This window comes from Lycium ferocissimum, chromosome 6, assembly GCF_029784015.1.
Source record: "Lycium ferocissimum isolate CSIRO_LF1 chromosome 6, AGI_CSIRO_Lferr_CH_V1, whole genome shotgun sequence".
Lineage (NCBI taxonomy): Eukaryota > Viridiplantae > Streptophyta > Magnoliopsida > Solanales > Solanaceae > Lycium > Lycium ferocissimum.
The window spans coordinates 8,578,233-8,606,086 of NC_081347.1; the positions used below are offsets into that span (position 1 = coordinate 8,578,233).

At 33.6% G+C, this 27,854-nt stretch overlaps 2 protein-coding genes across 2 annotated transcripts; both read right to left on the reverse strand.

The window, feature by feature from the left end:
• Nucleotides 1-3,946: 3,946 nt before the first annotated feature.
• Nucleotides 3,947-12,815, reverse strand: LOC132059206 (uncharacterized). The gene is made up of 13 exons (XM_059451757.1): nt 12,478-12,815; nt 11,461-11,577; nt 10,870-10,934; nt 9,821-9,926; nt 9,631-9,702; nt 9,099-9,158; nt 8,882-9,011; nt 8,607-8,797; nt 8,299-8,480; nt 6,999-7,126; nt 6,443-6,708; nt 5,810-6,020; nt 3,947-5,223 (listed from the first exon to the last, which is right to left on the reverse strand). The coding sequence occupies exons 1-13, from the start codon at nt 12,748-12,750 to the stop codon at nt 4,457-4,459; spliced, it is 2,568 nt and encodes an 855-aa protein (XP_059307740.1). The 5' UTR covers nt 12,751-12,815; the 3' UTR covers nt 3,947-4,456.
• A 4,791-nt stretch (nt 12,816-17,606) lies between these two features.
• Nucleotides 17,607-23,657, reverse strand: LOC132059207 (cytochrome c oxidase assembly protein COX15). Its single transcript, XM_059451758.1, has 7 exons — nt 23,244-23,657; nt 21,974-22,275; nt 21,117-21,342; nt 20,781-21,026; nt 19,956-20,066; nt 18,664-18,795; nt 17,607-18,078 (listed from the first exon to the last, which is right to left on the reverse strand). The coding sequence occupies exons 1-7, from the start codon at nt 23,463-23,465 to the stop codon at nt 17,908-17,910; spliced, it is 1,410 nt and encodes a 469-aa protein (XP_059307741.1). The 5' UTR covers nt 23,466-23,657; the 3' UTR covers nt 17,607-17,907.
• Between the last annotated feature and the right edge of the window lie 4,197 nt (nt 23,658-27,854).

The following is a 27,854-nucleotide window of genomic DNA, read 5'->3' on the forward strand; positions in this document are numbered from 1 at the left end:
TTGACAGGTAAAACTTTATAATAATATCATGAATATTAAGAAATTTAAAACTCTAGGATAATGATTATTTTTTAAAGGTAAAATCGAAAATGGTCAGTGCGATATTTCTTTAGAAAAATACCACAACATTAAGATAGTAAATTTGGCTGTGTGCCATAAACAATGTTGTGCACTTTTACCACTATAAGGCATAATTGTTAGGGAAAAGGGTCAAAAATAATTCTACTTTGGAAAAAAGTAAAAATATCTATATATTTTCAGGCCAAAAAAAATACCCTTTCCATCCTTAAAGTTTTCAAATATACCCCCGCCTTGACTGAAATTATCCGCCAAAATAACCCGAAATCATTTTTTAAACCCTGCTCCATCATTTAAATCCGATCAGCAGGGTTTAAAAAATAATTTAGGGTTATTTTGGCGGATAATTTGTATATTTGAAAGGTTCAGGATTTGGAAAGGTATTTTGACCCAAAAATAACAATGATATTTTGTACACTTTTTCCAAAGTAGAGGGGTATTTTTGACCCTTCTCCCTAATTGTTATTCCCCCTTTCCATGGTGAAGCTCTCAATTACAACTTTCACAACATGACGAGAATTGAAATGAGTGCTTCAGATGAATAAGTTTCAGGTTTGATCTCAACATGATTTGGATCGTTAGACTATGACTTTGCATTCTTTATATTTAAGTATTCAAAATTCAAAGATGAAAGATTAGGTATATATCCATCGTTTAATCCTAAAAGTTTCAACACAATTATTGAGGGAGAAAATTCAACTTTGCAATTCACAAGGGTGAGAATCATGGAATATTACCTTCCTCCTAACTTCTCAATGGAAGAAAGCCTCCAAATTCAATTACCAAATACTACCAAACCAAATTAATACTTCTATTATGCTACGCTCAAGTCACGAGAACAAAACTTGGCACTTTTTTTTTTCTTAATTAATTTGTAGGGTTAGAGTAGATCAATTAATAGTAGCAGTAAAAAATAGAAAAAATATAGTAAGAGATAAGGACCAATGGTGGATTTTGAAACCTTGTTTTAGTGTTTGTCTTTTCCTTTTTTAAGTTTATATTTCCAGTCATAGAAAAGAACCTGGGCTCCGCAGACAACGTTTTAATGGTGTTGTCTTTGATTAGTCATATTTATAAACCATATTGCATGCACAATACTGGCGTACGAGAAATTTATCCAAGTGGCATTTGTTTTTATTGTTGTAATTCAACTTGTAAGTGAATTACTTGAATATGAGCTTGTAGTAGCTTTAGTCATTTAGACATTAAACTTTAATCCGCATCTTAATATTCAGATGTTCATTCAAATTCAAACGTTTTAATCTTAATAAAAATAAAGAGATAATGATCAAAATGACACTTGAACTATCACTTTTTCCTGAATTTCCAACTTGAACTATCAAGTGCGAGTTTCCTACCTGAACTATCACTAACTTTTTTATCAAAACACACCTCAACTATTAGTTGTTCCCTTTTCCTACATGAACTATCACCATCATTCAGGAAGGAAAACAGAACAACTGATAGTTGAGGTATGTTTTGATAAATAGTTATTGATAGTTTAGATAGGAAACCCGCACGCCTAATATTTCAAGTAGAAAACTCACGAAAAGCGATAGTTCATGTGTGTTTTTCACCACTAACTCATAAATAAATAAGGCCTTAAAGTTTCATTTCGAACAAAATGATATTTACATTGTAAAATTCTTAAATGATATTGACATACGGTCTATTATGCATGTATTTTCTATTAAACAAAAATTATTTAGTTAGAATTACATGCTAGGATTTTTTTATGAAGTAGTGGCGAATGACACTCATACTAAAGTACACTATAACTTATGCACAACGAATTTATGAATATTGAATTTGCACCTGGGAAAGAAAATCGCATTTAGTTGGAAGTGTTTTATATTTAAAATGAAATTTTTCGACACGAATTCGAATTAATAGATCTTAAAACAGGTACCGGATATAAGTGAGATAAAGTAAGAGAATTTGGACCGGAAAATTAGAAAATGAGGGAATCTAAAATTTATTCCAAGTTTTGTTGCTACACATGCATTGATCTACTTATTAAAAATGTATTATTTTATTTATTATTAAAATGAGCATGAGCCAAGATAGAGGTTTGGCCCCGGCAGAACAAAAACAAAATAAAGAATAAAATATAGTCTAGATGTCAAAAACATCTGTAATTTTCATAAGAATTAAATACTAAAAAAAATCTTGAAGATCGAAGTGCACTTTCTTGGACTGAAGTTGGATGGCCGAATGCCTCGTACAGCCATTCTTCACCAACTTTGTCACTCTCACATGTCACAATATTCGTCAAAGTCACACTTGTGAGGTCAAATTCTGACAGCTAACTCCCTTCAAATTACTATGTTTTTTTAAAAAAAAAAAAATCATTAAATGTCTAATATCTGTTTTGAGATCCCGACTAATTTAAGTTTAAATTGTAAAAGGCTTATGAAAGATAGAAGCATTCTATACAATTATTTTCTCTATTCTCATGACTCACACTCAAAACCTTTGGCTAAGGGTAAAGGAATCGTATAAATCCGACTACAATCTTGAATGGTCTCAAAATACTAATTATACTACTTCCAATTCTCGTTTTGACCCTTCAATTTTGTTGAATTTTGACAGTAGTTAGAAACTAACTTAGGATTTCTGTTTTCCAAAAAAAAAAATATTACAAGGGGAATGGGATAGTAAAAATTGCAATCCACACTTATTATATGGAATATTATCACTAGTACCACTAGTCTATAACTTAGGAACTTGAGTAGTGCTTTTGAAGTCGCAATATTTATTGGTTGGCTTAATTTACCAATGAACCTCGTGTAGTGAAGAGACATACACTTGTCTCTTCTTTGACCCCATAAGTGATGATTTTATCAAACTTGGTGTATCTTTTCTTATTTTATGCGATATTATTATTGTTAGGGGAATGGAGTAGTTATTTTAAAAAAATAACATGTTGTAGCTTCTTTAATTTCTAAAAACGTATATATTTCAAAAGAATGAAGAAAAATGATGTTCAACTTTACATAAAAATTTCAACTCCTCTTAAGTAAAGCTAAACATGCAATTATTGATCTAGTTAGAATTCTCTGTCAAAAATTAAAATGATATCTGGATTATTAAACTTTTTTTTTCTTTTGTTTTTTCAATTGAATGGGGGCTCTACCAGATTAATCCATTAATTCAAAACTAATTGAGCCGTCGAAGGCAGTTCAGTACTTTCTTGAAATGATCACTTCTTAACCGACTTTATTGGCCTATGAATCTATTAAGAGTCCGATTTATTAGCAGGCCAGAGCTGACTCCTTTACAAATTCCTTTTTTTTTTCCTTATCCGGTGATCGCTACCCGCTTTGAGACTCGGGTAATTCGAATATGCATCGAAAAGTCCCATTTTGGGGTCATGATCCCTCGAAGGCAACTCATACATAAGGTTCGAACTCGAGACCTTTAGCTAAGAACAAGTACATGCTTTGAGATCCAACTAATTCAGCGTCACACCAAAAAGTCCTACTATAAACGCGCCCTACCAAAAACAAAATATCCAGGATTCAAACCTGAGACTCTTGGTTAACGATGGAAGAATACTTACTACTCCATCACAACTTTATTAGTGCTTCACAAAATCCTTTCCTTGATACAACTGCAATTAGTAAAACCAACTTAACCTAACGTTAGAATACCTTATCATGATAGAACTTGGATCTATCTTTTTCTTCATTATATTTGCCATAAATTTCACTGAAGTATATCTTCAGAATTGGAATATTTGAGGAAAGAATATGTTGTAGAGTGATTCTTGTTGCGATCATTTGGTTACCACACATTCTTGGTAGCTTAAAACGAACAAAACCTGGACAAAGGCAACAAAGCTAGACTGCACATTGAAGAAAACCCATAAGAAACACTATCCACTCTTTTCAAAATTGGCATATCCTTTTCAAGGAATGTATTGGAATTCATCTGGATCCTCAATAGTAGGATAGTACAACTTACAGACTCACAAGACCTTTTAAACACAGGTTAAATGTAAAACTCGTATCCAATCTACCTAACGAATTCGAACTCTATAACCTAGTGGCTTAGTCACAACTCACAAGTTTAACATTCGACCACTAGCAAGTTAAGCCACTCCAGATAAAATTGGAATGATACGGAGGAAATTCGCATGACCCCAGTGTGCAAGGATAACATGCACGATCAAGAAAATAACCGATCCCAACCACAACTGAACTCCCAACCGCGACCATGAGAGGGTGGTAACCTGATAGATGCATCAACGCCTCCCTAATCTCCCTTCTTAGAGAAAAAGCCAGGGGACTGATGATTTTCTTAGGCAAATACAACTTTCCGCCCAATATGAGACATAATAAATTTAATATGCACCGCTATATAGGTCGTTCTCTATTTAATCAGAATCGGGCTCAACATCAACAATATCAGGAATTGACTCCATGGACTCATTATCTGATTCATGCATCAACTCTTTACCTCTGTCTAAGCTCATCATCAGTGGCGAAGCAAATCCAGCATCGCTAGCTTGAACTTCACTACCCATTGTATTTAAAGCATTGCCGCCAGAAACAAGGGAACTGGATTGAAAGCTGCTTTTCCCACCACTAATCGAAGCAAGAGTTTCAGACTTGGACGGCGGGATCTCTTCAGAATGCTTACTTGTTTTTTCAGAGAGTTGTGATTCAACCATGACCTCATCCTTCTCCATGGGACTTTTCTTAGCAACAGTAATAGGCGCTACTTCCTCCAATTTACTGCTTTCAGAAACTTTTACTGCCGTGGTATCAAGAGATGGAAGCTTTTCTGATGAAGGATCTCTCAATGTTTCTGGGGGTTGAATACTTCTATCCGTATCTTTTCCAAGATCAGCTGCCACGGTATCCGAATCTTCACCATTTCGCATCCAATCTGCGTAGAGGTCATCATTATAAGAGTCTGGCTCGTCAGGGGCCTTTCTGGACGTGCCAATGTGGAATGTGTTATTTGCTGCACGGTCACTGATGTGTGCATTCCCCGAAAACCACTTATTTCCTACTTCGTAATTGTTTTCACTGGACTGGAGATCTAACAATGGAAGGGCCCTGGGATGTATAAGCACTTCCAATGCCAAAAGAGCGTGTGCACAACATTCAGCAACTTTAGTTCCTATTTCTCGTGTCCCTGCCAACAACAAATTAGCGACAGGTTATTTCATTGAAGCAGATTACAAAAAATTGGAAGGAGGCTAAACTAGGGGCAAGGAACTACAAGGTGAGAACAGCAACATCATCCTTAGATGTAAATGTTCTCCCAATGCGTTGGTAGCATAATGGCATTTAACTAAAAAGCATCACCCACTCTCTAGCCAATACCTCAATCATTTTGACAGCAACTGCTAGGCCAAACATTTGTTAATTGCAGTTCCCACAGCATGCAACTGACGAATCGTTATGAGATCTAAATTTCAACAGATCTTCCACTCTTGCCATGTCTATATATCTACTAGTTTAACTTTCAATCTCTAGAATATTCACTTCTACTTTATCAGTGTATGTTTTTAGTACCTTTAGCATATGGCACAGAAGAAGACTGACAAGGAATGGGTTGGGCACACAGCAGGTTGATTAATAGAATAATTTGATGCGCACGGTTCTTACTTGCTATTGTCTAAGGGACTTGTTTTAGCTATTCATGAAATGGCATAGAAGATTTCTAGCCGTTTCTAAGAAAAATCTGTACAATCACCTCAACAAAATTGCATTTTTACCTCTGCGGAAAAGTTCAAGCCCCTGAGATAGGTGTGGCGGGCGAGTGCGTCCAGGAGAGAGCAGAGAAGCCAGAAGTGCCCGTAAAGCTGCAATTTGATAGTCTTCGCCTCTGTCATCCTTGGCCCACCCTCCTTTCCAAGCATTTCTGGTAACATCCAAAAGAAGGTGATCAACTTTTACTCGCCAACTCTCGGATCTCCAAGAACCACCCTTAAAATGACAAAGATAAGATACTTGCCATCAAAACAACTTCTTGAGATAATAGGTACAAAGGAGAAAAGTTGGATAATATAGAATAGTTAGGGAGAGAGAAGTAGGAATTATTACATGGTCACAAATATTGCAAAATTTCTACAATGGTGTCAGCTTTCTCTAACATGAACTTCTTTCTTACACTTTTCAATACTTTTTCTTATATGATATTATATTACCAAATTGAGGCCCTGCTTTTATAAGAATAAAACTACAAATTCATCAAAAAGTCAACCTCATCTTCTAACTTTTGGCCGTCATGCTATTACAAAATTACTTGCAACTCTTTGAAAAAAAACTTAAAAATAGAAGTGTAACTCTTCTCTTAAAAACCACATGTTGTCAAAAGTAGTCCACAGTGAGAGTAACACCAAGCATACCACAGCAAGAAGGGTTTCCAATGCCTCTAGTGCAGCTATCTTAACAGATAACGAAGCCATATTTGGGAATATTTCCACTTCAAAAACATCTCTATCAGGCTGCTCCTCAAGAGAACTACTTGTACTTGCATGCTTCCTCTTCTTGCGGGAAGTCTTTGTTGTAGTCTCTGGATATATCTTCTGTTTTGCAACAAAAGATGTGCCTCCCTCATCCAAATCCATCAATGAATTGTGAACAATCACATCAGTAAGGTGTCTGGATAACCCTGCCAAATCAAAATTGCTGCAGTCAGTTACAGACTTATAATCAATCACAGCCACTATCAGAATCGTCACTCCGCTAAATGCACAGCCAACGAGGAGCACTAGATTTATTTGACATATGATAAAGAAATGGACATTGGGCTAACTCAAGCTCAAGAGGTGAGGATAGCTCAAGACCATATAAGGAGTCCAAGTGCCAACAGACAACCCAGCCTCTAAGTTAGGCAGCTGGTTATCAGCATAAACAAAGGACAAAAGAAGTACAAACGTGTAGAAAATTTAAAATGCCTACCAACCCCCAGTGACATCAGCAGAACTTTCATAATTGCGTACATCTTTATCCTTAGCTCTGGCAAAGCAGAAGTCTCAAAGTAGTTGGTTAGGAGTCGTATTATAGAGCCAATATGAGGGAGCAACTGGCTGCAAAAGAAAGAATGGAGCAGCCCAATCTTAGCATTAGTATACTCTAATAGATTACCCAATATGGAAAGGGGAACTATAACAAAATAATCAACTAAATATTGAAAACACATGTAATAGACTTTGCTTTTGAACTGATGTTATGCATCATGCATGGGGTAAATGCCCAACACGTGTTATAAAGTTTGTGAGCACTTTATCCAAGTATGTACTAGTTCTCTACCATAATTTTTAACCATCACCTTAATCATTCTACGAAGTGATATCCTCATTCTCTGCCTCTAAGTTTCTTCTTGCAGCTTTAGTTCATTATCTTGCTAAAATAGCAAAGATACTCTGGAATTCTAATAGGACAATCCATTTACTGAGTAAAATTAAGGGAAAAACAGATGGGAAAACATAGACAATTTTAAATACCTCAGTAGTGATAGAACAGGCTGAACTTATCAAAACAATAAGAAATAGTGATAGAGTAGGTTGCCGTTAAAAATCAAAGGTATATTCATAATTAGGTGAACTCTAATATCGCAATGTACCAACATTCTACTTCATAAACCTAAAGAAGACAAAAATTTGCTCCTCCTTGTACTTAGCCAACAACCAGAGTATGGCAGGTTGGACTTTTTCTTAAATTTCCCCAAAAGAGAGAAGGTTATATTAAAGAAAAACGAGGAGAATGACTTACGAAGACTTTCTCTACTCTCCTTTCCCAAGATGGTCAAAGGGTGATTGTAACTGATCCCTGGTGATAAGGCTTGGTATTAACTCCCTTCTACTTAGGGATGACCAAAGGAATATTTTCATGGAAAAAAAATTATTACACAATAGGGTGAGGGGAAAAGGGGAAATGGGAAGCAGGATTACAAGGTGGGGAGTCGAACCCCCACCAACAAGGTGAGAGTCAGGGTACAACCAACTGGACTACCAAGATTTCCCCATAATAGGGAATATTGATCTTTCTACAAGTCAGATTTGCCAATTTATTTGAAGAAATGGAACTAAAACTAAAACATGAACAGACACGTCAAGAATGATCCAGTTAGATTGTGCATGTCCGAAATGGTATTTTATCCTAAGCAGGAGAATCGTCAGTCTTTGGGACAAGAATAATGAAATGAATAAATGTTATCAAATGAAACAAGACATAGGAAAACAAATATTGAAAAGCTCACCTGCCCAGTCCCTTAACAAGTGATGTAAGAAGATCCAATATGTGTGAATGCAAGACTGGGAGTTCTGAACAAAAAAATTCTTGTTTCATTGTAGTCATGTAGGAGATGCCTGGTGATGAGGAACCATCAACCATCAGCACTCTTTGAGCAAGAGCTATTAATGGAATGACATGTATAGCAACCTAGTAAACAAGAGAAAAAAATTAAGATAATGCCTCAAATACTTCTATAACTCGCACCACACACGGAAATAATTTAATCATGAACTCCCATTAAATTAAAAGTTGTATGTGACCACAGATTCTGACCTGAAATGGGTAAGAACTAGTAAGCAATTTACAACAACAAGATATCAGGGTAGAGATTCTGGAGATCTGCAAGTGCTCAGGCCTCATTGTGTTGTCTGCAGTTCCTCTAGACAAAGATTGGCCCCCTAATGGAGGTGGTGGGTCTTTCCCAGGGGGAAGCAGCAATCTCATGGCCTCAGTTCTTATAGATTCTACAAATATATTTATAAAGATGACTCTCAGTTAGAGCTCTTGCCATGATTAGTAAAGATAGTCAATCAATATCTGATAGTCACCTTTCTCTAGACCCTGGAAGGCATCATTCAGCTGAATGTTGATTGACACCATGATTTTCTGCATCATCAATAACCAGCTATCCTCGTCCCCTCTTGATTTTGGTAGCAAAGCCAAGCAATAACCAAGCTTCTGAAAACTAAAACCAGATGAGTCCCTCTACTTTTTGCTATCACATTCTAGCTAGAATTCAAATAAACCTTCTGGTTTTTGTCTCACCTTCAACATACTAGGACCGCACTTGCCTGACATGAGCCTCAAAACAATAGCATCCTCAACCTGCCAAAATTACCATTTCAACTAATGCATCTATACTGACATACACATGATATCATGATTAGGACTCTCCAAAAAAAAAAAAAAAGACAAGCAAGAAATAGAAACAACAATCAAAACCTTAGAATAATGACAAATGAGTGTGAGACAAGAACCAATGTCGCAGGAAACGGTTTCGTTATAGACATACTTAAATCAATCAACATACTTCCATCTAGCATAAATCCGATTTCTCAGGTTCATCGAACAAATTATTTCCTAAGCAGAGTGCTTAAGAAGCTAATCCTACTCTTTTTTGATGAAGAAGAAGCTAATCCTACTCTGTGTATCTCATGCTTCCATTTCTATCTTGTTTCTCGATGAACAAACTAGACAATGATGAATTATGAACTTGGATCCTAATGAGCCTCCTTAGAGTAGTTTGAATGTTAAGCAAAGTAATAAAAGAAAATCAAGATACCAACAAAGAACTTACACCATCATAATGCCGTTGAATGGAAGATGGAAAGATATCTAAAATGGTGCACAACAGAAAGATAGCTTCTTCCTGCACAGGTTGCAAGAGATGTCAAAACCTAAAACAAAGACAAGCAACAACTTCATATGCAGTAAACGAAATTAACTAACTACTTCCAAGAACGAACAGTTCAGCTAGTTTTACTAACCCATACAGCATCAAAGTTATCCTCGTTTAGCTGCTTCAATAATGGTTGAATTAGTTTTGCACTGAGTGATATACCATCTTTCTTTGCATTGGGCAATCCACTCAACCTGGTATTAAGGAAGGGAAAGGCACATATCCTTTTGATCAGACAAAACTTCAAAAGAGAAAACGCCGGCCTGATGCCTTCTTACAGGGCTCTGTATAAATGTTGCCAGAGTAATACGATCCGCAGAATTTACATTAAAGGGCAAAATGCCCCAAGGGGGAAACCCTGAACTTACTACAAATTTAAAATTATTAAAAATCTTATCAAAGTAAGATGCAAAAGCATTGACCAGTCTTTATTAGTTCGGTTCCTTAGTGTGCACAAATGGAAGTAAACACTCTGCACTTTACCCAGCCTGAACATTTACAAAATAAGCTAATCCTGAGGTAGGAACATCTAAAAGACCGGAAATATCCAAATCTGCTCAGTCTTGCAGCAATCTTTACCTAGTTACGCTAACTTTTACTTTATTAGTTCAGAATTACCCCGCAGTAGTCTTTTTCCTTTCTAAAAGGGGCCAATTAACTGGAGCTCCTTCAATATATGCTATGCACCAAATCTTAATATTTCACTCGCTGCAGCAGCTACTTTCAGGGTTTAAACCCCGTAGCCATATCAGTGAGAAGGTGTTTTTTTTTTATCAATATCAATGAGAAGGTGTATAAGCTACTAACTCCAAATAAATGCCATATCATGCACGAGAAAGTCCATATGATGAGTATTTTATTTCTGGACACCATTAGGATCAGAAAGGAAATTTAATCTGCAAATCTAAATTAAACAAAACCTAAAGAAAATAATGATTTCATAAAGCATCAATAGTGTAAGCTTAGCAAGAGGTTTCCATTAACATAACATTTTTTTTCTATCAGTAAGAGTTTCCCATTAATATAAGATCAAAACGGTTTTTCCAAAGATATAAGCAAGCAATAGCCCTCTACATCAACCATAGACTCATGGAGTCCTAATAACAACAATCGGACATCAAAAGTTGCCAAACGAACCTTGTGAACAAATCTGACAGGGAGGCACAAGCAGCTACCTTCACAAACTGAGAATCTGCAGGGGACTAGTCCAAGTACCCACATAAAACAAAAAAGAAAGGGATGTTCATTAATTTTCCACATTGATATAAAGCAAATATGATGTTTGTTACTCTTCACTGATTAATTAAGAGAACATATAGGATTAGGCACCAATTAATACCACAATTATCAGGCTGAGTAAAACAAATGATTAGCACTTCTAATGGTTTGAAGTCCCAGTTAGTCTAATGTTTAGTCCGATGATATTAATATATCTACATGATCAGTCATCTTGAGGTATAGTTGATAATGACAACATCACAACAACACAACTCATAAAACTTTCCTGCTTTCCAGATCATAGTTCTACTTCTTGCAGATATAATAACATCCAAATGTACTCTTTCCATGACCAAAATGAAAAACAGAATATAACATATTTTGTAACCACAGAGGCAAGTGTTCGCACTTTTACTGAAACAGGAATGTGAAAACATTTTATACTATATGTTATCAAAGAAAAGAAGATTACGCAAAGAATTCTTCTCAATAAGGGATCAGCTTGATTACCTGTAGGTGGAGTAAGAGTTTGTTAAACCAGCCAGCATAAGAAGCTAAGAAACGTTCCGTACTGCATTCTTGACATGTCACCCCAAGCAAACATATACCAGCCCAGCATTTATCTGGCTGCAACACAAACATCACAAAAAGCCAACTCCTTAGTCCCAAATCATAATACGTGGTAAGGAAGTTCATAAATACCAAGTCAGCAATTTGCTTTCCAAGAAAGCATACCAAAACCAGAATAAGGTTTCATTTCCCAGTCAACAAATCGGCTGACAAAAGGAACAGACCCAGACACCCATTTGCTAAAGGTGAGATAATTACATATCATCATTATTTCAATTTGCAAATTTTAAGGACCCGTTTAGCCATAAAGATTATTCACTTTTTTACCAAAATAATTTTTCACTTTATTTAAAAATCAGTGTTTGGCCATGAAAGTTCCAAATTCAACTTGAAGTTAAATTCCAAATTTGAAAAACAACTTATAACCTGTTTGCCAACTCCATCTTCCTAATTTCAAATAAAACGCTCTCTTCTCTCCATTGCAAAAAGTATGACCAAACACAACTCCATCTTCTAACTACAACTTCAAAAATTCCCAATAAAGTGATTTTTTTTTTCTATGGTCAAACACCTACTAAGTACAAGCTTGGATGCAAATATTTCAATAGCGTGGAAATGTATGTATGTTCTATAGCTTCGTCGCGAGCATACAGAAGCAGAAGCACAAAATGTATATAGTTAGTCACAAATCCTATACATAAAAAAAGAGGCATAATACAACTGGCAACTAAACTCCCTAACTTTGAAAATGCACCTTAATTTGGCCCCGTAAACACACTTTTCCGGATGTGCATTCTCAAATTGTGCATTCTCAAAGTTGGGGTGTTTACGGGGCAACTTAAACCAAGTTAAGGTGTCTAGATGCGTATTTTCGATGTTGGGTTGTTTAGTGTTAGTTGAGGCCAAGTTAAGATGTATTCTAACAAAAAAAGAGCAGTTTTTTTCAAGATTATTCACCGTGTCGCTAGAGGCAAGACCGACAACTCGATTAATCCATGAATCAACAGCAGCCGTCCAATTTTCAATCAACTTTTCATCAGATTCGGGTTGACCCGATTCGGACAATAACTGATGAGTTTTAATGGCGGAAACAACATATGAAAGAACTGAAGGGTTTCGAAACTGATGTTTCAAATCAGGAACATACTCTTTGAGCAAAGAGCGAAGTAGACGAGGCTTTAAAGCGACGTCGTACATGTTGTCAATTGTATTATTATTAGAAGCTGCCATTGAAGAGAAAGAGGAAGTAGTGAAATTGGGGGTGTTGTGACTTGTTTTAGGGTTTAAGGGATAAACCCTAACAGGGTAGAAGTTAGGTTTTCGTTTTTTAATGAAATTATTTATTTCAAATTAAATGATTGGTGAGATTAATTTATATAGGTTCAATCAAGAAAGCAAATATTAATAATAAGATATTATCATTTACTAATTTTTTTAATTTGTGAAATTTCTAAATTAATAATTTATACATTCGAATTTTAGAGAGAAAACTTGAAAGTAGAAATACAAATTTGACAAGAACCGAAAAAGTTTGATTCGGTTAATCCCATCAAATCGATCGCTAAACTCTAATAATTCCGAACCCACGCTAAACTCATTTTGTGTTTAAAAGATTAATTTTAGTTAACCAAATAAGAGATTTTAAAGATAACCCGATCTTGACAGATAATATTGTCTTCATCTTCAATATTATATGGCATCATTTAATAATTTTTAAAACTATCTGAAAATCATTTGGTAAACACATATGAGCTCATTAAAATATAAATATAAAGTAAAAGAAATGCCTATATATGAGTAAAAAAGTTTTGAATATAATTCTCAAATTTCATAATACAAATACAAAGTAAAAAAGAAATGCTTACATGCAAAAATCTATAATAAGGAACAAATGAAAAAGAAGAAAACAAATAAATAGAGGAACAAGAAGCAAAAATATATTACTAAAGAAATGACTATTTTTTAGGTTAATAGATAAGATCAATAGAAAGAAAGCAATAGGAAAAATAAACCATGGAATTTTAAATTTTCCTCCCTTAACTAGAGAAATACTACGAAGGTTCGACTCTAACCGAAATAATCGGATTTAAAAAAATCCTTTGAGGATTTGCTTCTCCGATGGGCCCTATGCGTTTAATCACGAAAATCAAATATTTTTTGTGTGTTATACGGGATAGAAGTTGTAAATGGGAATGTTCGACAACTTTTAAAAAGTAAACCATAAGAACAAAAAATAAACTTGACTTTAAAAAATAAGATCAAGACCTAAAAGTAATTAATTAAAAAATTTACATTTTTTGGGAAAGTTGTGTGAGAATTATAAAAGCCCTTTTATTATCCCTTATATATAGTACTCCAGCAATTTTACGCATTTCATGAAAAAACAGTGTTGTATGGAAACTAAACTTACCCCACCTAGATGTTCGCATCAAATTAATTATAATCAAATTATATTTTAAAGTAAATATATATATTATTTAATTATAATTAAATGATAAAAGTCATGTAAAAGACATTTACCATCTTTGTTTGGATTGATATAGAGATAGACTAAAAATGAAAACAAACCATTGTTTTGGGTACAATTTAAAAGTCGTTGTTTTTCTTCTTCTTCTTCTTTTTGTGAAATTTGAAGACTGAAGTTAATTAACAGTAAAAATAAAAAAATAAAAAAAAGAGAAAAAAAAAGGTCCATTTACAAACTCCAAGTTGGTGGCATCTATGAAACATAATCATGAAATCTGAAAAATTCAGAAATTTACCTACCCTGTTAATTGTTTTGGGATAATTTTAATAATATATAACCCAACATATAATATTACATCCACGTAGTCATATTTTTAATTTACATCCGCATAACCAACTTTTTTTCTTACAACAGTGTTTATACACACGATAAACAACATTATAGACTTACTGTAGACAATGTATCAATTTTGTATAAAAGTGTATAATAATGCATAAAAGGGTCATTTCGGGTAATATTAGAAATATGAGTATCGGGTAAATATTTTTGAAAGCATAATTGAAAGCATTTGTCAATCTTTGTATTGAATTCCTTAGGTGACATTTATTTTGGACAAATACTTTTTTATTAAAATAACACTTATTTTGGGACGGTAAATTTACCTTTTCGAATCGATTGTTTTTTTAAAAAAAATAAAATCCTAGGTATCGATATAAATATATAACTAAATTGAATAATTATCATAGACTGTTTACATAAAAATCCTAGATATCGATATAAATGATAAAATCCAAGGTACAACACCATTTTTTTATTTTTTTATTTTTTATGTTTGAGTCAAACGTCAAGTCTAATTTATTTTTTTCAAAATTGTAGTGATATATTGCTATACGTTATTCTTTCAGATTTTAAGTATTTTGAATAATAAATTTCTTGTTAACAACTCATTAATCATTCTAAGATAGAACGGTATTTCTTTTAATTCAGGTGTTTGTTGGGAGTCGCACCTGTAGTACTACAATATTGGCCTTGTAAATTAAAGTTTTACCTGAATATTAAATGTATACAACCTCTCGTAGAAAAATGTATCCTCATGGAATATATGGAGAGTAATCTTCGTGATAGTGGCAATTTCATTACAAGTTTTAATTTATTTTTGGCTAAGTACCTAGATAGCTTCTTAAACTTTGTACTTTTTGTTAAGACACTTCGCCTTAGGTGGTGACCAAATTAAACAAATCAATTTGGCTGAAGTGCGCCTCTTAAGCATACGAGTTCTAAATTCAACGTGCAAAATTACAAAGGTCATTGTCATGTCAGATGAACCAATCATCATCTCAAATGAACCAATCAGTAAATAACATGTGTATTTCAAAAGAAAACAATTAACAAAGTGTAATTTTAGAAGAAAATGTAAAATTGGGCCGCTGCGACGAATCCATATATATTTCCAACAACGTTATTAAATAAAAATGCGAAATATAAGAACCAAAATAAACAACTTAACAATAAGATAAAAAAAGTGTAATTAATTTTTACATTTTTTGGAGTGTCGGGCATGTAAACCTAAAATAAACCCAAAAAAAGAAATAACTAGAAATGAGGATTAGATAAAAAGCCTGCTTTTATTATCCCTTATATATATGAAGTCTTCAGAACTGAATTTCATTCTGAGTGAGTTATACATAAATATAACCCCTTCTCAATTAAATTCAAATAATGTTAAAAAATATAAACACACAACACAAAAAATATTTCATGAATATATCATTATATAATAGCAAAAAGGTCCAAACCATTGTTTTATCAAATATGTTATATTTCAACACTTTTTTACAGTTTGAAAGAAGTTAATTAATTAGTCAAAAAAAAAATTAAAAAAAAGAGAAAAAAAAATGCTCCATTTACAAACTAAGTTGGTGGCATCTATGAAACATAATCATGGAAGCATACACAATGCCCGGTTAATTGTTTTGGGATAATTTTAATAATATATAACACAACATATAATATAATCCACGTAGTCATATTTTTAAGGGAAGCATACACAACTTTTTTTCTATATCACGGTGTTTATACACATATCAAACAAAATAATTTATAAAGTATCAATTTTGTATAAAATAAAGTATAATAATGCATGAAACCGTCATTAATCCCAAATCATCGCAGAAAAAAAAACATATTTTTAAAAGCATAATTGAAAGCATTTGTCAATCTTTGTATTGAATTCACTTTGACAATTTTGGACAAATACTTTTCAATAAAAAAAACTTATTTTGGGACGGTAAATTTACCGTATTTTCAAATACACAAAATGGATTTAAATGATCAAAAATCCTAGGTAATATATATATAACTAAATTGAATAATTATCAAAAAAAAAAACGAAATCGCTATAGTAAATGATAAAATCCCGACAACAAACATATGTTTGGGAAACCTTCAAGTCTAGATTTATTACATATATGTAGTGATATAAAATCATTTATTTTCAAATCAATGATTTTTGTTCAACTCATTAATCATTCTATTTCCAATTCCTTTATTTATGTAAAAATTTACCCAATCTTAATATAAAAATTTATGATGTGAAAAGATTTTTATACCGTCTTTTCTTTTTAAATTTCTTTTCTTTTTTTTACTTTTTTTTTGGTTACCTTTTTCTTTGTTTCTTTGAACTAGTTGTATTAGACCATCAGACTTTTAAGTGGTGACCTATTTTTTCCAAATCTTTTTTGGCTTGCGCCTCTTAAACATTTCTAAATTTCAAATTTTTTTTTTTTTTGTTGATAAACCGATTTTTTTTTGACCAATCAGTAAAATTACCAAATAAAAACTTATTTAAAAATTGTAATTTTACAAAAATAAAACCAGAACTGAATTCTTTCTGGCAAATCTTCTCCTTTCATGAAAACAGTCACCTCTTCTATCATGAAAGCAATTGCAAAATTATGTATCTTTCTTTCAACAAGTAGTCAAGAATATTAATATCAAACTTAGTAGGCGTTTGGCCATCAATTTTGAAACCATGATTTCAAACCGTTGCCCATCAATTTTTTCATCAACGGATTTGAAACCATGGTTTGAACCCAAATCATCCAAAAAAGCATGGTTTGGGTTTGAAACTATGGTTTCAACTTTTTTAAATACAAAATTTAATCCATAAGTTAATATTTTGTAAAAAAAAAACCATAAGTTGATAAATATTTTTAACAATTACCCCCATCAATCATTTATCAATCTCATTAACTTCCACCAACCTTTATTTATGTTTACCAATCTTTAATTTATGTGAGAAGATTATATTAAATAGTAGTTACATTACTACTCATATTAAATTTTCGATTTTATTGAAGTAAAATTTGATTAATTGATGTTGCATTTTTTTAAAAAGCCTTCTAATAATGTACTAATTTTGTTATAAACTATGATTTGGTAAGATTGTATAAGAATTGAGAATGTTTTGATAGTTTTCACAATTTGTGGGGGTTTTATGTCTATAAGAGAAAATACAACTTAAAATATTCAAATTGTATGTCCAAACATGGTTTCAAACCATGTCCAAACAGAGCCTTAGCAACATAAAAATAAAAAATAAAAAATCAGTAATGGTGAATTTCAATGAACTTTTATCTTTGTATACAACTGGAGTAGTACTTATTCAACAAGAAGAATTTTTCTTTCCCCACTTAAAGTTGATCGCTGTTGATTTTCTAAAGAGTCATTGAATGAGCAGAGACAAAAGTACAAGATTGCAGATTCTTTGCAAGATTAATCATTCTAAATTTCCAAGAACATATGAAAACAAAAGGGGAAGAAAAAGATGCATTTTTCTGATTCTGCAAGGGTCGCAAACGGTATAACTTAAAATGCCTAACAATGTCAATGTTCTATAAGAAGTTACGGTATCAATAATGTCAGACCATTTTCGCGACTGTAGGTAATGCCTTCAGAAGTGATGGGGAAGGTCGCCGGACAGTGTGATTGAGCAGGATCATGAATGTTAAAAGAGTCAATGCTCCTGCCTGATGAGCAGTTCCTAGAGAAACTGGGACGTAGGAAAGAAGAGTAGATATGCCCAATGTAACCTGCATTTGAAATCAAAATGATTCAATCATCCAAGTAAATTGAGAAGAAGACTTAATACATCGACAACCCATTTAAACTTGGCAGTAAATTTCATTTAGAAACTCGAACTATGACTTGTTCCAATTGAGCACCTGAACATAAAGTGTTCCTATTAGACACTTTCGGTTCAAATTTTGAAAAAAACTTTTGCTCGTTCTTCTCAAGTGCTATTAAATAGATAAGTCAACCACTTAAAACATGTCACCTCCTTTATGTATACGCATTAGCCTGAATAAGCCGTAAAAACCTCAGGCAATGTCCCAATTGAGGTTGATGTGTATAATTAAAGGGGATGACATATTTTATGTGGTTAACTCAACTACCTAATACACGTTTGAAAACACGTGCAAAAGTTTTTCAAAAATTTAAACCGAGTGTCTAATAGGAACATTTCATCATGTGTTCAGGTGCTCAATAGGAATAAGTCGTAGTTCAAGTGTCTAAATGAAATTTACTGGCAAGTTTAAGGTACTGCCGATGTATTAAGCCTAAAAAAAAAAAAAAGAGCCGTTCACAGAGGACGCTTGATGATGCATGGAGAGTACCTGCAGAGCAGCCATGCCCATGGTGCTTCCAATTAAATGTCGTACTGCAGGATGCATATCCACCTTTCTGGTTGACAACCATAATCCGCCTATTGCAGCTAAAGTAGCAGTGGCGAGTATACGATGATCAAGCTGCAAAAGACAAGAACAAAATTCATCATTAAGAACATGTGTCTAGAATAAATGCTTAAACTGGCATTCTAATAATCATAGTTTTCTGCCGGTTGTTATATTGCCCTCTCTCAGGATCTGCAGTTCTGCCAACAACACATAACAAGTCTAGCTCTTCTAGTGTCCAACAACTTAACTTTCTCACAGCAGCTTTATCGAAGAGATGAAAATCAATGGCTATTAAAGTAAATCAAAGTTCACAATAATCTACTTCACATGCAAAGTTTTACTAGTAAAATCTAAACACCACCAAAGTAATTCCATTAAAAGAAAAATACAGTCACCTCGAAATTGTTTGTTCAAATAAAAGTGAACTTTATCTCTTTAATTATGGAAGGAATATACTTCGTTAAACACTTAAACTTCTGTTACTGAGCTTTAGCATCTTAATGAATCATGATTAGGAAGAGGAATAGAAGAGGTTAAGCTTGTATAAAGGATATCACAATTTCTCTATCAACAGCAACATGCACAAATTTTTTAGGGAAAACCATTTCTTCGAGGCGCTAAATATGGAGTTAGATATCATTTATTGGACAAAAATATCTTATCTCTCAAGATTTGACAAACCAGAAAGTTCAAAAACAAAAGTTAACCTGAACTGCTGATGTATTCTCATTTCTCAAAGAAGTTGGATAAGAGTTTTCATACAGGCACTGTTCATAATAGAGATTTAATCACAAGCAAAAACATAACAATGAAAATTTAAAGCACCTTGAGTGCTGCCCTTTCACAAAAGAAACTGAATTCACCAGATTAATTACATTTAAAGAAATTTACATGCGCCTAGCCACACTTCTGATGAGAATAAACTTTATCTCTTTCAGTTAGTGAAGGAATAAATTGTGTCAAATTTCTGAGCTTCAGTATCTTCTATTTCATGACTAGCAAGAACAATAAAAGAAGTCAAGCTTGAATTAAAGGATCTCAGCAATTCACTTAGCCAACAGCAACATTCTTTTAAAAAAAAAAAAAAACACTATCAACAGCAACATACTCCATAACTACACTCTCTTCTACTAATTATTTTTCATGGTTCTAAATATGGAGTAAAATTTCATGCAAAAATATCTGATCTTTCAAGAGTAGACAAAGCAGAAAGTCCAGAAACTTAAGTTTACCTGAACTGTTGATGTATTCTCAAAAAAGTTGCGGATAAGAGGTTTCATACTAAAGATATCATCTGGAATCCATTTATCTCCCATCTTTGGAAAAGTATTAAATGCCCGTCCCTAGAGGAAAATTCATTCAGCCAATATTTAGAAAATTACTTTCCTTTATCCAAACTTATAAGCTATGTTGCTAGGACTCTTCAAAAATTTCAGCGGGTGCGTGTCGGATTCTCCAAAAGTAGTGTATTTTTGGAGAATCCGACACGGGTGCGGCATCGAAAGTGAAGAATCCGCGCAACTTAGCTTATAAGGGAATTATATAAACACTACATACATGAAAGAACAAGAAATGTTGCTTTTTTTTGTTGTCTCTTCAATCCCATAACAAACCATTAAAAACTTATAGCCTGTTTGGCCAAGCTTCTAAAATTAGCTTATTTTGAAAAGAAAAAGCTCTATTCATAATAGTACTTTTAGTGAGAAGCAGTTTCTTTTTGGCTAATCAATTTGAAAGCACTTTGAGCACCAATTAGTGATTGATCAAGCTTTTAAAAAGTGTTTCTAAGTGTATTTTCTCGAAAGTGCTTATCAGGAAAGTACTTTTGCGGAGAAACTACTTTTTTGAGCTTCTCTAAAACAGCTTTTGCTTCTACAGTTCTGCCTGAAAACACTTTTTCTTCTCCAAAAAGCTTGGCCAAATACCTCAACTTTGAAAAAAGGGAACTTCTATTGGGGAGAAAAAAAAGCACTTTTGGCCTTAGGGAAGCTTGGCCAAACAGGCTATTAACCTGTACAAGCATAAAACTACGATATGGAGAATATTTAGTTACATACAGCGTCATTTCCAGCAACAAAAGCTCCAGAGATAGCAGTAATTCCAACAAGGATGCCCACGGGAATTGCAAGCCGCTTAACTTTTGCGGCCCCACGAACACAGGCAAGTGATTCAGCTGGAGGTTCAGGCATAACAACAGAAAGAGCCGTCCAGAAAAGTCCACAATAAATAGCAAACGCGGAGGTAAGATGAGCTGAAAGGCGGTAAGGGCTTACTCTTGGTTCAACATACTCTGATGCTGGCTCCTGCAGAAAAAAAACATTTAATCCAACTTAAATAATATTGTGTCTTATATGAGTTTAATAGCAGCATAAATCAAATTAATTGGTTGGTACCTCTAAACCACTTTTCACCATCCACCAACCTATGAGCCCCTGTCCAGCACCAAGAGCAAAGAGTCCAGAGAGTCTAAGTCCAAGTCTTACTGTTATATATCCTTTACGGAGAAAATATGAGAATGGAAGTGCAAACATTATACCAAGACCCCTTCCCCACATTCTGTGTGCATATTCCATCCAATATATAAACTTGAAATCCTCAATGTTCATCCCCTTGTTCACACTGTAAGGATTAAATTTAAGTCAACTCACTAGTCAACCCAGCACAGAAAATAATCCAGAAATAATAGCCTGTTTGGCCAAGCTTTTCCAAGGCCAAAAGTGCTTTTTTCCCCCAAAGTTGAGATGTTTGGCCGAGCTTCTAGGAGAACAAGAAAGTGTTTTTGAGTAGAGGCAGAAGCCGTTTTTGAGAAGCTGAAAAATGTAGCTTCTCCCAAAAGTACTTTCGTGAAAAACACTTTTGAGAAAATACACTTAGAAGCACATTTAAAAAAGCTTGGCCAAACACTAATTGCTGCTCATAAGTGTTTTTTCAAATTGATTAGCCAAACACAAACTGCTTCTCACCAAAGTAATTTTTTTGAAAAAAAAAAAAAAAAAGCACTTGTGAAAATAAGCTTATTTTAGAAGCTTGGTCAAACAGACGATAAGACTCAATAATAATCTTAATAAATCATACTAATAAAAAGTATCAATATGGACTACCGTATGATCCTCTGGTGCATATTTGCTTTCCACGGGTAACAATAGAAGCAATTTCATGAAGCCAAAATTACTTCTTAGTGTTTTAGCGTATGTGCGTTAAGATTAGAGTAAGTGAAGTGCACTGAGCTCATACTGCTGTTTGGACTGACCGTTTGTATTCTGGGGATTGCTTGTACTTCTCAAATTCAACCAACCAATCTTCATCTGTTAGAGGAGGAAGGCTCCCGGTGAATTTCCAGTCTGTCATTGAAAGACCGGAACGTGTCAACCGTGTTACACCACCAAGCACAACCATACTGAAGACCCAAGCAGCAGAGGCAAAGAGCCATATGCCAACCGCTTTCCGGGCATGGGGTCCAGCAGTTACAAGGAACTTCAATCCCTCCTTGTTTTCAGCTACAGAAGCTGCTGCCACCGTGGAAATTTTTCTGAAAGATGTTCTATGCACACCCTGGAAATCAATACATGTACCCTTGTTGACCACCACAATGTAAATATATGGACAAAAAAACAGACACAAAGGGAAGAAATCTGACTTAAGGTGTGTTTGGTATGGATGAAGTTTTCCAATTTCCTCACGTTTGGTTGGTCAAAATTTTCGGAAAACATGTTCCTTAAAAAATGAGAAAAATGACTTCCCTAGTAAAAGTAAGGAAACCAAGTTCCATAAGCGATATTCCACACTAATTGTCTAATACCCGCCCTCCAGCCCACCACACCCCACCCCAACCCCAACACCATACCTCCAATCCCCACCACCCCCACACCCCTAGGCCCCCATGCTTACTCCAATTGTGTTTGCCTAGATTACACGCAAATTCTTTTGGCATAATATTTTCTTGTTATTTACCAAACACCAAAAGATAAGTAAGAAACCGTGGAAAACATTTTCCTTCATACCAAACAAACCACCACAGTTCTAAATTTCTTACTAGCATATTCACACCTATTCAACACATAAAGGCCTGCCTTTAACTTACCATATCAAAATTCTAATTCTAAATCGGAGCATTTAGGGAGAAGAATAAGTCGTCATGCACTAGCTGTTAATTGTTGTTTAAAAGCAGCAACATATGTAGAAAATCAAACCAGATAAAAGATCACAACAATAGCTAATCTAAGAATATAAAAGACCAACTACTTAATAAGAAGCACAGTTCAATACAAATTGGTCAATCCAAAACAGAAAACCCCAACAACAATTCACTAGTCCACAGAATCCATCACACAAATTAACCAGATGCTCTTTAATAGTAATATATATTTACTTCATCAAAAAAAGATGAATAAAAATTATCATAGAACCCATTGAACAAATCATGTTCAATTAACAAAAAAGGACATAATCCAAGAATGCTTAACACAAATTTAGTAAAAAAGGGACAACTTTCTAACAAATGAAAGCTCAAAAAAACCAACCTTGTGATTAAGTTGATGAAAGGATCTTAAACCATAGTTAACAAATGTTCTTCTAATTATATTTCTGCTAGAATATAAACACCTTTTCTGGTTCAATATCGAAAATGAAGCTTCATTTGAAATCTTGGTTTCTGTAAAACCCCATTTTCCAAGATTTGATGAAATTTTATGACCCAAATCTTTATTTCGCCTTAGAAATGTAATCAATCTGCTTTCTAACATTGTCCTTTTTTGGGGTTTCAATTTTCTCTATCAAAATTGCTACAAATTTTGTGTTGCTGCGTTCTTGGGTTTTGGCTTGCCCACGTTAAATCTTGGACAGGGTTTAAGGATGAACCGGCCGGTTCACGCAAAACCATGGGCAAAACAAAGCGTGGATATTTGTATAGCCATAAGATTTAGGTACTTTTGGGGTTTTTAGGAGGTGTTTTAATTCTCTGTGGAATATGTTTTATTCGAAAAAAGAAAAAGAAAAAGGGTTTAATTTTTTTATATAGGTTTTTTTTTTTTTTTTTTAACCCCTCCCTCGGTAGCTCCTCTTTTTGCTCCATTAATAACTCGAACCCACAACTTTCGGTTTGGAGATGAAGGGTGCTTGCTTACTTTCTGAGCAACCCTTTTTGTTGTTGGAATTATTTTTGGTAGATTGAAATAACTAAATAAAAATCGTGAGTTCTTTTATAAGCCACGTGACACAAGTCAGTTGTGAGAAGAAACTCCATATCTCTTAGTAGATTCTTTCATAGTAGCAAGTATTTATAGTGTTTGTGATCTTCACATGTCAAAAAGTTTGCACATTTGGTTGGCCTCCCTACAAATGTGTTTGATGATGATGATCTTATCTGCAACTATTTACAATCTTCAATTATTTTCCTTAGAGAAAAAGTTGGAATACGAGTTATGAAAATGAAAACATACACTAAATTGAGAGATTAGTTCCAAAAGTGTAACTTTGGCTGCTTTTTCTTCCGAATGTTATGGTCGTTCTTTTTTATTTTCGATTTTAATATTAGAAAATTAAAAAATCTAGCCCGCGATGAAAGTGAAATTCCAACGGCAAGTGACACACTTAAAATTAGGGGTGTCAATGGGACGGTTCGGTCGGTTATTTTAAAAAAATTATACCATCCCAATTTTTCGGTTATTTTACTTTGTATAACCAAAATTAGATTTTTCGAGACCGTCCCATCATCTCGGTTTTTCTTCGGAATCGGTTCGGTTCGATTAATTTTTAGTTATTTTAGTTTTAAAGTGTCACGTAAGAATACACCACCATTAAAATGTAACGACATAGACCTCCACAAATCTATTTGTAGTACACCATCAAATAAAGCTTATATTTGTTTCTTATGAAATATTTAATGTAAGAGCTATTAAAGAAACTACACAAAGTAATTAAACTGAAATGTGTTATATCAAGTAGCAAGACAACAACGATGACATCATCGCGACGTGAATCCTCACAGATTGACCAGGGAGAAGAATAACTTGCCAAACACAACAATATTGAATTGAGCCAAAACAAACATTAGCTTATAGGCCACAGAAACCAAAGCTTGAATTTGATACATATACATCAAGCAACATAGTAGAGGAGACCAAGATGGAGGTAAACTTCTGTTAGTGCTAACTATAACCAAAAATGCCTACTTAAATCATCTAAATCTATGACCGTATGACTATGTATATGAGGTATCCTTTTGAAACTAAATCCAATCAACTAAAGGCCCAAAATTTAGTGGCCAAAATTCTTTTTTATATTTGAAACAGAACTTATAAAATATATTTTATTTATTCAATTTAACATATTTGTAATATAAAATATATTTCATACATGTAAGGCTATTCGGTTCGGTTCGGGAATTTTTTGTATAAATTTAAAAGACCACCCTAATCGTTCGGGACAGTTATAAGCTTAAATAAAAATCCACGGTTTTATTGAAAAAACACTATAAATCGGTTCGGTATGGCTAGGTTCTGTCGGTTCAGTCGGTTTTTCATATTTTTTTTACACCGCTACTTCAAATTATTGATTATTGCGGTCTAAATTACTTCAGTAATTATAATAAAATTTTTTACTTATGGGATTTTGGTGTTGATTTTAACTATAAATTTAGTTTAAATGTATCAAAGAATAACTCTCATTTTACTCAAACAACTAATTGTTTCAATCCTCGTACTCCAAATTCCTCTTTCTTCTCCTTTTCTTAAACAAAACGGATATGACAAATAAAAGTGAGGGGAACTCCCATTCTTTTACTCCTACCATGTCGTTACTAACTTTTCACTTTTCGTTCTAAATTTGCTAATTTTCTTTTTTTCATTCAGGTCCTTTTACCATGTTGCTTGATTTTGATTTTTAAATTGCAACTCGGCTTATCTGGCTCTTAAATAGCTCTTTCTACTAATTAGGTGACACGTCATTCATGTAACGAGTATATCAGTTGGTCAATAGTGTCACTTCTGCTCGTCTCTCTCGTTCCAACTGACCACCCTCCGCATCAATAGGTCATAGCTTCTCTATTTTCTCTTCACGCAGTCATCTCCTCTCCCCTTTTCCATAAACTTATATCCGAGTCCACTTATTTTCTTTCTATGCATCATGTTAAAGCACAATCACTTTTTTTACGAGTTGAGTTAAATTACATACGAATAAAAAATTTACAGTTATCTTCTGTATTGTTTTGATTTACATTGCACGTAAATTACATACGTCTTGACTTTATTGTGGAGAGGAAGGTGTGTCAAGGGTTTGAATTTAGCTGTAAAGCATGAAAAAATATCTTGAAAAAATATTTATTGAATCAACTAATTTGCTAACACGTCTCTCTCGTTCCATGAACAGATGTCCCTTGCATTTTTAGGTCTCGGCTATTTGTAAGGAGGAATCCTAGCCACCATAGCAGTCATTGTTTTTCTATTTTCTCTTCTGAACGCAGTGACGATTTCCTCTCTCCTTGAAAGAAGTCGTTGGTACGTGATCTATGGAGAGGTTCAATCTTGAATTTGGAAATCGTCACATCGGCCTTCAGATCTAGCAGACTTAATTTTCCATAAACTTATTCATTTCGAAATTGACCTACAGAATAAATAACACTTTGGTTCATAGATATACTTCTTGTTGAGCTATAAAATTTTGAATATTTTTAACTGATATTAGTTCTTGGTTTTGACCAAATGGAAAAAAAAGGACAAGGAGAGTCAACAAATGATAAAGAAAAGAAAAAGAAAAAAAAACAATCAATAATAATAATTGGTCAATAAATACATATTCAACAAAAAAATTACGGTGTAATCAAGCTAATAATCCTCCTTTGGGTTTTAATCTTTTTCTTGCTTTAGTATGGCCAATAATTAATCCCCAATTTTATATCTATATATAATATAAAAGGAATTAGGTTGGGCTCCCAATATCATATATTTTTTCTCTTTTTTTTTGACATTTTTATTACTTACGCTTTAAAGGATTTCTATTCATTCTTATTCATTAAATGATTATGAATGTATTCCTATTTAATATTTTATCCATTGTTTTATTATCCCATTAATTAGATTTATTTAGAGCATCATTCCGGCATGGTTACTTGGCTCTATATTTTAGGTTGAATTTGATGTCACTTGCATCCACGAAAATCCTACTAATAACAGAAGATTACTTGTAACAATATTTTAATTAATCAGATGATTTGCAAATCTTTTTTCAACTATCAATTTTTTATCGCGAAGAAAAAATTAGATTATAGTTCCAACTATTATATCTATACAAGTTAAATATTGTTGTATGAATCCTTAAATGTTTGATTTGGGTCGATTGCCATGATATTTTGCTAAATTATTAATATCATTTTAAATACTTTTTTTTTTTTTTAGGTGTGTCATATGATTAGGAAAGTTTTTTGCTTGATATTACACATTGTAATTCGAAAAATGAGTGACTAAATGTCTGAAAAAGAATAGTAAACCTTGAGAAAACATTTATTTTAAAACATATTTAAATATACTCAATATAGTTTATCCGGCATCATAAAAGGTCTCTAAGATAAGTGACAATACAAACTTTTGTATATTTTTACTTTTTACTATAGAAAACATGTAATTTATAAAGATACAAGTTTGATGATACTTTTATCACCGCGCGAAGCGCGGCCACTTTCACTACTTATTTTGTACGAGGAAGGCATAAGCAGCCCCCATACTTGAGTCGGATTTTCAGTTAAACATCTTTGCGAGGTGGGGGTGGAAGGTGAAGGGGTGTGTGGCTTGGGCAGGGGATGAGGTGGAGAGGAAACTATTTGTGTGAAATGCCACTTAACCCTCTTAATGTTTAGTTAGGAGTTAGGACACAAGTGAGTCATCTCAAGCGACCTTATATCATTTATATTTCGTTTTGGACTTATAGCTTGCATCCTGTGTCAAATGCAGTACTTTTTAATCTTACCCAATATCGATTTTAGCATTGATAGTTTTTATGACACTCATATTGTGATTTTATTGGACGTTAGACTCGACTTTACTTTATAAAATTACTGATCTCACATTCGCTCAATAAAAATTGCCTTCACTATTATAAGTATCTTTGTTTGCTATCTCAATGGATGAAAACATACCAGT